A 12,373-nucleotide genomic window follows, 5' to 3' on the forward strand; every position below is an offset into this window, starting at 1 on the left:
AAAGGCAGGGATTTAAAATCAGATTTCCAAGCAATTTGTTTCCTTATTTTCTTTTCCTGTAACCACAACAAAACTAAGCCTAGATGTTTAACACGTGCTATAGAGACTACAGAGGGTAAACCACACTTCTCAGGATTACTGCTAGTATTTGAGCACCACCAAGAATACAATGAAAGGGATGGGGAAAAAAAAAATGCTTTTACTGACAGAGAAACACACAGATCTATAGAAACTATCTCAAGTATGTTGATTATATACTTTTCCGCTGTAAGTTGTTGACAGATAATTCCTAAAAGGCTTCACAAAATTGCAGGTATTTGAAATTGGAAGTATTTGAAATTATTACCTGCCTTATCTATATAGCAATAACTCTTTCCTTTCTATATTTTAGTACCAGTTTATTTCAGTTGATCGAGAAAACCAGTAAAGTATAAATTTTACTGAATACTGCATAAAGAATTGCACTGGTTAGTTGCAGGTAAACTATTACAATTATGGTACAATTTAGAGTGTTACCCATGGTAGTAACCTCAGTGCAATTTACTTACTAATATATACTGTACATTGAATTAATGCCTCTCCATTAAAACCTGAAGGTTTATGATTGTGATTTATGCACTTGCTACCCCACAAAGAGATAATACATCCCTGAATAAACACTGGAGAAGACAGGAATTCTTAGTAGTGAGCATTACAGTAATAAGCATTACAGAGATGAAAGAATTAAAATATATATATACACAGCACCTACAATTTGCACCTAAATGGCAGATGTCCCTGCTTTGATGCTCTCACCACATCAGAGTTCTCACTGTATCTGAAGTTGGAGACCAATAAGTGTGTTAGGAATACACTTTCCACAAAATCCTCCACATCTTCCATATATTTTAGTACCATCCTGGGAATTACACAAAGAGAACAGTCAATCAAGAAAAGCGATTGAAATCACAGTTGTACAAAAAGCTCCTTGAGGTTTGCACACAATAGACCTTTTGACAAATCGTACCTACAAATACTAAATCAAGAGACAGCATCAAATTAGCAAAACGGGTACAGAGATCCTTTATCAGTACCGCTGTATACTTTCTTTCCCGGCTTACTATCCAATGTTGTCTTAAACTGTGCATGCTTACTGTTCTTGTTCAACTGGTCTTTTGGTTTCCCACGCCAATCAAGTTGGAGGCGAGCAATCTGTAAGGATCCTCTGTAGTAGGATATCTTTAATAAAATGGTTTTTTGGGGTGCTGTACTTTTTTTTTTTTTAAAGTATTATTAGGAATCTTCAAAACTTTTAAAAAAACTTCCAATGTTGTCTTAAACTGTGCATGCTTACTGTTCTTGTTCAACTGGTCTTTTGGTTTCCCACGCCAATCAAGTTGGAGGCGAGCAATCTGTAAGGATCCTCTGTAGTAGGATATCTTTAATAAAATGGTTTTTTGGGGTGCTGTACTTTTTTTTTTTTTAAAGTATTATTAGGAATCTTCAAAACTTTTAAAAAAACTGCTTAATGTAACAATAGGCTCTTAAAAATCAGTAAGAGAAGGGTAGGCAGGCAGTGTTGATCTGGATTAGATTCTGGGTGGTGTGATTAAACATAGTTTTTACATTACATTTGGAAGACGACTTAGATGGGTCAGAGACCTTGAGCACTATTTTTGATTTACAACTAGCTTTCACTAGAGAGTCATCACTTGCACCTCTGGAGGCATAATATTCCAAGCCATAAGAGCAGGTAAAGGAAAACAACATCGACTTACGTGGGATTTGTGTATGTCAGCAGTTGCATAGTTGCCCTGAGCAATCCACCTAACTGTACTGGATAATCTCAGACCTGTACCAGCCAAATTAATGCTGAACTGTCCCTAACAAAAAAAAAAGCAAAAGGTAAAATACAGAGCTGATAAACAGAGTTCAAAACACTAAAACACTTTACATCGGCAGATCTGCACATATCACAGGGTATATCTAGACATTAAGTACTTAAAGGTGTGTACTTAACCTGGGTTAGTTACACTGCATTACACCCTTTTTTTGAACACTCAGGACACAGACACATGACCGAGCTATCCTGCAGTAAGTAGCACCTGTGCATCAGCTGATCTGTAGCATCTGTCTGCAGAGTCTGAATACAGAACTAACATCAGACCATTCAAATTATTTTAGCCTCCTTGCTACATATTAAATTTTAATTTACAAAAAGTACAGACTTGCAACATGCAAGAATGAGGCTGGCTTTCTTGAAAGACTTTTTCTTTTTTTTTTTTTTTAAAGTGCCTGAACTTTTTGGAAATAACATGGTCAGGACCTACTGCTACCTGGAAATTACAGACTAATCACTTAGCCACCTAATTCTCAAATTTTTGCAAGCACACTGTTCAAGCATCATCATCTTATCTTCCATTTCTTTTTCAGTATACCAAATAACATAATTGAACATAAACATAAGTGGAGGTTAAAATAAATAAATTTATGGCTAAATGGAATGTTTTGCAATACAAACCATTCAAAACAGTTTATTGATTCTAAAATATTTGCCTACACAAATACATACTCTGAAAACTAGCTTTAAAACAGAGTCAGTTCATATGAGAATAAGAAATATATTAAACCCAACAAACTGCACTGCCTTGGTAAACAAACTGGGGTACATAAAATGATTAAATTGCTTTCACGCAGAAGTGCAGTGTGTTGGAAAGAAGTACTATCTCCACAAAGAGCCTAATGGTCAGTTTAGGCAGCACTAGAATCAGGATACTCCTGCACACCTCCATACAATTCACTGAAGGCCCGAATTTCTGTATTTGGACCTAGTTAAAATTGCCTAAATCCTGAGATCAAAGCTTTAGCAAAGATAACATTTCTATTGCATATGGTAGCTTCTGTATTTTATTGCTTAATATCATCATGGTTTCTGTGGGTATATGTATGTGTGCATGTATAAAAACACAGCATTCAGCCTTTATTCTTGTGATTGACTGAAATTCCTTCATAAAAATTCGGTCTTATATTGTTCAGTATGGCAGATTTGTTTTGAGAGCACTTCTGTGTAAAGTTGCTGTGTTTATAGCACTCTCATACTCAGGATGAGCTAACGTAAGCTCATATGGATAGGGTAGGTTGTTCTTCAAGTGCCCAAGAAGTGGAAGATTTCCATTTAATGAATAAAGCATCTGGAGGAAATTCATACAAACGGTGTGGAACACCTTCCAAAATTAACAGGCCCAAAGTAACTTCACACACAGTGATATCATTTTGCAAAAATAAATGAGAAGTGCTATGTACAATTATAACGACAGCTTGACAGCTCTCTGTCATGTCATGCAGCATACTCAAGGCCAGGAACAGATTTCAAGGACGGAGTGCAGCACCTGAGGCCTTTTTACTGCATTAAAAGTGTTAGTTTCAGTGCAGATCTTATAGATGGAAATGCATGAGTGTAAAACCATGTAAGCAGAATGACTTCCCAACAGAAATTACAGATGGCAAATAGATGTGTATTGTACTGAGCCCAAAGAGTTTGCGGGTTGAAGATATCCAATACTGTAATGAACTCCAACTGTTTTCTTGTCAGGGATTAAGTCTGCCTAACTCAGGTACTTCATTTGTACTTAAATTGTACATAAATTGTCTCTAGCTGCCCTTGAACGCGTCCACCCACATAGCCTGTCTTAAGTTTAAGCACCTAGGATAGATGGACAACAGGGATTCACCTCCATGCAAGTCTGAGCTAGTTGATCTTAACTCCTTTTATAATCGGTGAAAAGAAATATGCACTTCCAGAGGACAGTTGACCTTATCCTAAGGTGTCGAATAGGGTAAGATTAGCTGAACTGTTTTCTAGGGGATCTCATTTCTGCCAATGGACTCCAAAGGCAGCCTAGGTTGACAGGTTCAGACTAGGGCTATATCTGCATTAGCAAGGAGGACACTGCAGTATAAGCAGATCTGTAGAGTGAAAACGTTGGGCCAGAGAGCCCAATGTCTGTATACAGTACACAGATGGGGTTTTTACTTTGGACTAACTCTCATCTAGTCCCATAGACTGAATCCTCATTAGCAGTTGGGAGTGCATTAAGGCCCTTCTGGATCTCATTGTTTGATTTAGTTTTATCCAGAAGGCATTCTGTTCATGTCTGCCAAGAATGCTCTGTGATGTGAACCAACAGTAAACTGGAACAATACAGAGATTCACTTAAAAAGCACCATCCAATCCAAACTAAAACACAAATGTAGATGCACCAATGGACGTATAAGTTTTAAATTATGCTGCTAAAACAGGATTGGTTTCCTCTGGTAGTCTTCAAAGATATGAAGAGTCAGGAGAGAAACAGAGAAAAGAAAAATTCTGCAGGATTATTGAAAAGGAAAGTCACTGGAGGAGATTGAGAAGGGATTAGGGGAAACAAAGGATACATTGCGTCCAGAGGGAAGGAGAGCAGTATCTGAAATATGTAGAAAGCTGATTATACAAACATGGAGCCTAGAGGGAAAGTGTGGAGTAAACAATTTGAGGGAGAAACAGGAAAAAAAAAAAGGTGGAACAGGAGAGAAAGGAGTAAGAATAAAACTACTTATTAATTTAATAGACTAGACAGAATAGGAGATTGTTTTAGAACCTTACAGTTCTAAACCAGTGACACACTTTTTTTTTTTTTTCCCCTCTTACATGCACATTTCAAGGGGATAAGAAATCATAACTACCTGTGGGCATCTGGCAGCACTGTAGCAGTCTCCAGCTGTAGCAAACGGAACTGCTCTCCCAAGTATAGTCTGAGCAAAAAGAAAATCTGTGGCTAGAAAACAGAAAATTACTCAACGCTGAAACTGCTGCATTAGAAGGTCAGGTGAAAACAGTGTGAAAAAGCATTAACATGGGAGGTTTTTGGTTTGTTTTGGGTGGGGTTTTTTTGTGTGTGGTTTGGTGTTTGGGGTTTTTTGTTTGGTTGGTTTTGTTTGGGTTTTTTTTAACACAACTATGTTTTAAATAGTCCATTTTGGTTAATGCAACATCAAACCAACCTATCAGCCCAGTTTCCTTTCCGAGATAGGAGGGGGTTAGGAGGAGGACGGGTGTGCGCTTGGATGCAGCTCCAAGGAAGCTGGTTGTAGGCCACCTTGCCACCCGCAGGCAGAGGCTTGAAAGTGCTGCAAGATTCCCCATCCATTTAGTACAGCTATCAAGGTCTGAGACAGGACTAACTACAGCATAGGAAGACTTTCTCTAGAAAAATATGCCAGGGACTAAAAGGAAATGGAATAATGGGAACAAAACCTTAGAAACTGAAGCTAGTTCACATGTAAAACACAAATCTGCAAGATTCACGCCACTTGACCACTTGGGACAAACTAACAAGGGAAGTAGTGGTGGCTCCTCCTTTTTTTTTTTTCCTTTGAAATTCCCATTGAATTCCTAAAGGAAATAAGAATTGTTTGTCCAAAAATGGTATAATTGGATCTATAATTAGGTCAAATGATAATTTTGGAATCACGACCAGTGTAAGTTCAAGAGAATGCTCACATTGGCTAAAACTGCCAAAATGCTTACTTTTAATTTGCATGGAGGCTACATCAAATCTTATTTTGCTAAAAACTGTGAAGCCAGCTGCAAGGTAATCATTTCGACAGGCACAGTCTTGCCTTCTGCTTCCATTGAAAGGACATTCATATGGATTCTGCAACCTAGAGAATAGCAAAGATTTAGTTTTCCTTTTAGCATTTTTCCATAACATAGCATTGTAGTGAAAAATAATGCATCGCATTATGCTGCATAAAAAATATTAAACAACAGTTACTGAACAGGAAGCTCAGCTATTAATCTTGGCCCAACTGAAACACTACTTTCTACACCATTTCTACTAAAGCCAAGATAGAAAATTTTTTATAATCATTTAGAGCAGTTAACACAATTTCAGCCTGGAAGTATCCACATTTCTGCATTTCTGTATTCATATACCTGGATATTCAAAACAGAAAATCAAGGAAAAAAATTTCTACTCATCTGTTCTCACAAATGTAAGTATTACTTTATTCTTTTATTTTGGAAGAAATAAATGCACTTCATAAAGTTACAAAATCATTTTTGTACCTGAATCCATATACTTCAGAAAAGTTGTCTGCTTCACTTTTTACCAATGTCAAATATTCTTTGGGATTCTCTAAGTGCATCCCTGAGCAGTAAATCTGCAAGAGAAAGTACAACCCTTTAGCAAAATCTTTATTAGAAAAGTATTATTTCATAAAAATATGCACTCATAAAAGCTCATAAATATTAAGAGTACCTTTATCATCCTTCCCTTAATGTTAAGTAGGTATTCACCATCCTTTCTCATCCCTTTTTTAAGCTGGATATCTTTGCAGGTGGTAAAAATTTCACCTTCAAAATGAATGATTAAATCACATTAATATTTCACAAATAGAGCTTAGTTTTAGGACCTACTTTTGCATAATTGTGCTCCGAATAAATTGATAGCTTTTATGTAAATAACCTGGGAAAACATTAAGTTCAGCTGAAAATTGCAGCTGTCACTTACATTCTTCCTCATGGCAGATCTTTCTGGCATCTGGTTTTAAACGTGGCAGGCACAAGTCACTGGATAAGCCACTTTCAGTCATACATTCTACGGTTCTCTCCTTTACCCCCACTCCACAAGACACTGAGCACTAGACGTGGATAGCCATCAAGAGTTAGTTTAGAAGGTAGTAAACAATTAACATAATTATATCAGCAAATTAGTCTTGGCATTCATTTGTGTTTGAGGCAGCTATCAAAAATGAGCTTGCACGTCTGTACTCACCTCGGTCCACTTTCCCACTCTCCAGGTAGCTGCTTGTGAACATCCTTTGATATTACATTTATAAATGTATGGGGATGGCTCTACCGGGCATTCTCGGTACGCTACAGTTCGAAGGCCATGGGCGTGCTCATTTTGAACAGAATGGATTCCAACACAGTACGTGATCCTCTGCCGGTAACCAAACCCACAGCTGGCTGAGCACTGAAATAAAATCCCCAAGCACAGGCATTATTTCTATGAAACTGAACCTTTCTGCAGCGTTGCAGTTACAGATAAGTCAGCTCTGATCCTCGCTTTGGCAAAAACCTGTAATCCTACGCGTGCCACCTCAGGGCTGGTACATCAGTGTGCAGAAGTGAAGGTCTACAATAGTTACGCACGCAAGGAGATGGGAAGTCCCATGCTGCCCCTTTTCTCAGAGCTCACAGAGGTTCCAGAGCGGTTCCCTCTCAGCTGCCGTACACACACAGACACGCACACACACAGGTAGTGCAGATGTGCAAGGGAAACAAGGCACTGATCCATCGCTTCACTGAAATCAAAGAAAAGATTTTTGTTTACTTCAGTGAGATCAGCTTGCAAGAGAGTTTCCTGGGAACCAGCAGAGGAATCCTGTGGCAGGGGCAGCTGTCCTCAGCTGGTGTTCATAGGTGTTCATAGGTCCCCGGGGAGCTACCAGTGTACTGGTAACAGTCACTACAATAAATCATGGCTGAGCGGAAGGTTCAGTGTGGAGAAAGTTTAGGCACCCATGTTCAGATGAAAATATAAATATTTTAAATGTTATAAATATTTTTTTTCTCTGCATAATAATGTACGTTTTACAGTAATATAACTTTCTTAAAAGTAAAGTTATATAAAAGATGTGTGAGCAGTAAAATTAGTTTACCTGTGACAGTTCTCCTGTAAGCACAACATATTTAGAAGGAGCTATCCTGCAGTTTTTGGCTGATGGAGGCTTTGTGGCAGGATCACAGAAGCTTTCATCCACTTGGAGCTGGTTTTCATCCACACACTTAACTTTCCGGTATATTTCCTTTCTTCTATATGATACTGAGCACTGAGAGTGAGAAAAACAGTCACAGTTTTTGTACTTAAACTAGCCATCAGCAGAACAAAGTTTTTTACTGATTGCCACACACCAGTAAAACCCAGAGAGCAACACCTTTTATGACATCTGCTATCAGTGTTGGACCGAATTATTCACTGAATCAAAATCCTTTACTTTGTTTTCAAAGTTCAGGTACCTCTAATCAGCTGAAAAAACAATAGCATATAATGACATGACACTGTAACTGTTGGGTGAGATGGAGGAGAAAATGAAAACATCGGGCCAATGTGATAGGTTGAGTGTAAAAGCTCTTCTGTATGAAAAGGGAAGAGCCAAAAAAATATTTCAGTGAAATATGAAAGGAATAAGTTGGTCTTGAAAACAAAACAAAAAGAATCCCTGGAAGCATGTACATTATATTACACTGATAAAAGAAAAGAAAACAAAACTGCCTATTAATGAAGCCAGTGGCAGCTTTGGGCAGCAGTATTTGTTGAGCCTGTGCCTTTGCCCTGAGTGTCCTCAGACCTGTCCCCATGGCAAGCTGGTGGGATGGAGAGTCATCACAGTTCTTCCAGGACAGGATGAGAACCTTGCTGCCACCAGAATCCAGAAAAGTGGAGGTACAGACTAAGTAATACATGTCAACAGTGTGTCCCCAGCTACGGGTGCCTCAACTAACCTGTTTGAACTTGCTGCAATAAAGAAGGAAGGCTCAAATACACAAACTCCAGTCTCAGCAGAGGCAATAATCAATAACACCACCTATTACAGTCAGACCTGAACCTAACTTAATAGTAATTTGGACTCAATAACAGTCAATTAGAATACTCATCAGGGTCTGACACATAGATCAAGCCTATTGTTCAAATATTATTATTATTGACTCAAAGAAGCAACTTGAAGTACAAAAAACAGGTGCTGTACAGTAAAACAGCTCTGCTAGAAGAAGCCTCTAACTTCATCGAGTTGGATCTTGAAAACCTCAGAGGATGGAGACTGCACAAATTCCCCGGGCAGCCCGTTTCACTGCCTGAATTGTCCTCATGGAGAAAAAGTTTTTCATAATATCCAGTTTGAACCTCTTCTTAGTAGTAAGGCTTTACCTTACTCCTGTTGCCTCTTGCCTTCCCACCATACGACACTGTGGAGAGCCTGGCTCCATCTTCTTGGTAACTTCCTTGCTGATACTGGAAGGCTGCTGCTAGATCTGCCCAAAGCTGTCTCTTCTCCAGGCTGAACAAACCCAGTTCCTTCAGCCTCTCCTCACAGGGCAAGCGCTTCAGCCCCCAACCTGCTTGGGTGTCCTTTGCTGAATATGCTCTAGTTTGTCAATCTCTTTCTTGCACTGGGGAACCAAAATTGGATGTAGAAGCTAGACGTGATCTAACAAGTGCTGAGAAACAGAAGACGATGATCACTCCCCTTGATCTACTGGCTGCATCCCTGTTTGTACTGCCCATGAGGCTGCTGGCCGTCCTTGCTGCCAGGACACACAGCTGGCCCATGCTCAGCTGCCCACAAGGATCCCAGGGCCGTTCATCCCCAGCCCGGGCTGCTGCAGGAGTGCTTCCTTCTTGGGGCAGCACTTTGTATTTGTCCTCGTTGCGTCACATGAAGTTCCTGTGGGCCCATTCCTACAGCATGTCTGGGTCCCCTGGATGGCAGCCCTGCCTTCCAGCACACTAAACAGTCTCCCCAGTTTGGCATCATCTGCAAACTTGATGAGCAAGCACTGAGCCCCAAGGAGCTGCTCTACAAATTTCACTGACATAAGTACACTGTTGAAAGAAGCTGCAAAATATACACCTGGGCTTACAAACATTTGACCTGAAAGCTCTAAAATTGCAGAGACCCAGATAAACAATCGTTCAGACAAAAAGCTTTAGCTTTTTATTCTCTTCACATGAGCAACAAATTAATAGGCAAAACAACCAGTAATATCACGTTATTGATGTGGAAAAATAACAGTCATTACATCTGAGGAAAAGCCTGTCATCACTCTTTGTAGTGGGGAGTTTTCTGAGGGGAAAAAAAAAAATCTGACAGGAATTCACTTGCATTAGGTAGAAGTAAGGTCTTAGGATCTGAAGGAGAAATTTAAGCACTGACTCATGATTAGGGTATTAAGTGCTTATAATCCCCCAGTCTTGCCGAGTGATTGCCTTCTTTCTTGAAAAGGTGAGGTGACAAAGAGGATGGCAGGAAATCAGAGAGCAATGAAAGCAAATCAGCGAGAGGCTTACCTACCCGTTCAGAAGATCCACAAGAGACTGTGGCCCAGCAGCGGAAGCCATACATGCATTAAGCCTTTAAAGAAACCTAGTCACTTAGAGAATGAAAATGTTGTGTGGACTTATATCAGGGGATGGCGTGTGGATACAGTTGGCTGGTGTAACTTACAGAAACACCTGATCTTTCAATGGCATGGAGCTGCTCAGAATATTAGGCACATAAGGAATAACCCAGTCATGAAGTAATGGGGACAGGCAGAAGAATCCTTTTCATTATGCTTTATACATTAATCTTGTAGACATTCTTCTCTTTAGTATGAAAATGCATGTTTGGTAGGAGAAGGCTGGCTGCTGCTATCAGCCAGCCTCCCCGCTGCAAGCTGGACAAATGCTAGATCTGGAAATTTTTAGGAATTGACACACGAGTATTCAGAGCTGAGACAGCTGGGCAAAATATCGTGAGTTCGGTGGAGGTCGTACTGCACCAGGAGTGGAATACAGATGAATAAACACTTGAGCTACTATTAATACTAGATGTACAGGGCTATATCTGAATCTGGTCAGAGAAGGGAACTGAATACAGGAATTTCAAGCAAACAGCAATATCCACGTGGAAGAAGTTATGAACTAGCCGGAAGATGTAGTGAAACGCAACGCATTTGTAGCGGAGAGCTCCGAATACCCAGCTGGAATATACAAATGTTTGACAGGAAAGGAAAATTCACCCTCATTCTCTGACAGTGCATATTTGTGTTAAAAGGACATTCTGAGCCACTTCCACTAATTCCTGATTTTATCAGCTTCATATGAGGCGAGAACACTTGGAAGAAACATATATTGTCAGCTTTCCCTCAATATAGCTTAACAGAGGAATATATATGTCTGAACTGCATGAATATAATCCAGGTTTTGCAGAGCACCAACAAGTGGTTCATATATTAACAGTAGTCACTTCTACACCATTGTGTCCCTGAGACTTCTGAGTCTTCATATTCAAAGTTTTAGGGGGGTTGCCCTAGGAAATTTAACAGTGCAGGTTATTAAGATGCCACAACTGCACAAACTGGGTTTTTCTTTAATGTTACAGTAAGAGACAGGCTCTTCTGTACACCGTTTCAGGTATTATACATAATTTTTGGTTTTCTCTCTCTCTTTATATATGTTTGTATGTTTGCATACGTGGCTACAAAAGTTATTAAATTTTTAGCATGTAGAAAATAGTCATCACATCTTTAAAAATGACAGCGTTCTCCTGAAGGTATCTTTAGATTTTCTTAAATATGAAAATACATAACTGGTAGGAGAATGCCGAGTTCTATTTTCTTATCTTGCTTCATATTCCGAGTTCTATTTCTTATCTTGCTTCATATTTGGTAGGAGAATGCTGAGTTTTATTTTGCTTGTTATCTTTTCTAAGTCTTCCATATAGATCTTCTTGAAAACATTGTTGTCCAAAGGTTTTACCTCTGAGGTTTTTACTTCCAGCTGACATTTCATTTTTATTCCTATTCTTAAAAAGTGATTTTTTAATGATATTGCATAATGAGGTTCTATTAAACATTTTATGCAATAAAGAGACTTGTATTCAAATTACACAGTTCTATCAACAGGGACCTGCTCAGAGCTCCACCAGAGCTTTTGCCTACAACAGTAGACAAGCAAATCCTGTATAAGAGAGCAAACAAAGCGTCTGACATTTTTTGTCGCTCTTCAGTTTTGCAAGCTTGACCTTCAAAATATCCAGCATACTTGTTATTCTGCAACGTAACAGCTATTCGAAATGTATCCAAATGTGGGGGGGAAAAAAAAGAAAACATATGACATCACTCAGTTATTTCCTACAAGTTGAAAGCCTTACTTACATCTTCCCATTCATCTGCCAACCACTGGTACTGCATGCAGGCAGGCAGCCAGCAATGCCTCTTGCTAGTGGGCCGGGTATCACGATTGCACACTGCTTCACTCACTTGACCCAGGCCCTTCAGCTGACAGGAGATGTCCCTTTGCTGGATCCCCACTCCACAGGATACAGAACACTAAAATTGATCGAAATTAGTTATGTCGGTGTGAGATGAGGCAGTCCCCAGAATGTGGTACAGCTGCCATTATTACAAGTTCTTAGGATATTATTTAAAATATATTTCACAGACCCTACCATACTAGTGTTTCATTGTATCTGAAGAAATTTATGTTGAAAATAAAAAACTACAATTAAAATCAAAATTTGTAAGAAATACAGAAAATAAATGCATCCGAGTTACCTAGACTGATCTTTCTGCTTATCTTAATTCACA

The 12,373-nt window shown here is 39.2% G+C and overlaps 1 protein-coding gene across 1 annotated transcript in view; it reads right to left on the minus strand.

Annotated features, from left to right (window-relative positions):
* Positions 1–782: 782 nt before the first annotated feature.
* ADAMTS20 (ADAM metallopeptidase with thrombospondin type 1 motif 20) overlaps positions 783–12,373 on the minus strand; it is a 102,443-nt gene continuing 90,852 nt past the window's right edge. Inside the window, exons 30-39 of the mRNA XM_009286265.2 lie at positions 11,942–12,115; positions 7,684–7,854; positions 6,795–6,995; positions 6,531–6,660; positions 6,279–6,373; positions 6,086–6,180; positions 5,546–5,679; positions 4,702–4,793; positions 1,758–1,862; positions 783–898 (exon numbers count right to left, since the gene is read on the minus strand). Of these exons, the coding sequence (XP_009284540.1) occupies positions 809–898; positions 1,758–1,862; positions 4,702–4,793; positions 5,546–5,679; positions 6,086–6,180; positions 6,279–6,373; positions 6,531–6,660; positions 6,795–6,995; positions 7,684–7,854; positions 11,942–12,115 (1,287 nt within the window). The 3' untranslated portion in view covers positions 783–808. The remainder of the gene's footprint in view (positions 899–1,757; positions 1,863–4,701; positions 4,794–5,545; positions 5,680–6,085; positions 6,181–6,278; positions 6,374–6,530; positions 6,661–6,794; positions 6,996–7,683; positions 7,855–11,941; positions 12,116–12,373) is intronic.

The sequence above is a fragment of the Aptenodytes forsteri genome, unplaced genomic scaffold, assembly GCF_000699145.1.
Source record: "Aptenodytes forsteri isolate BGI_AS27 unplaced genomic scaffold, ASM69914v1 Scaffold103, whole genome shotgun sequence".
Taxonomy (NCBI): domain Eukaryota; kingdom Metazoa; phylum Chordata; class Aves; order Sphenisciformes; family Spheniscidae; genus Aptenodytes; species Aptenodytes forsteri.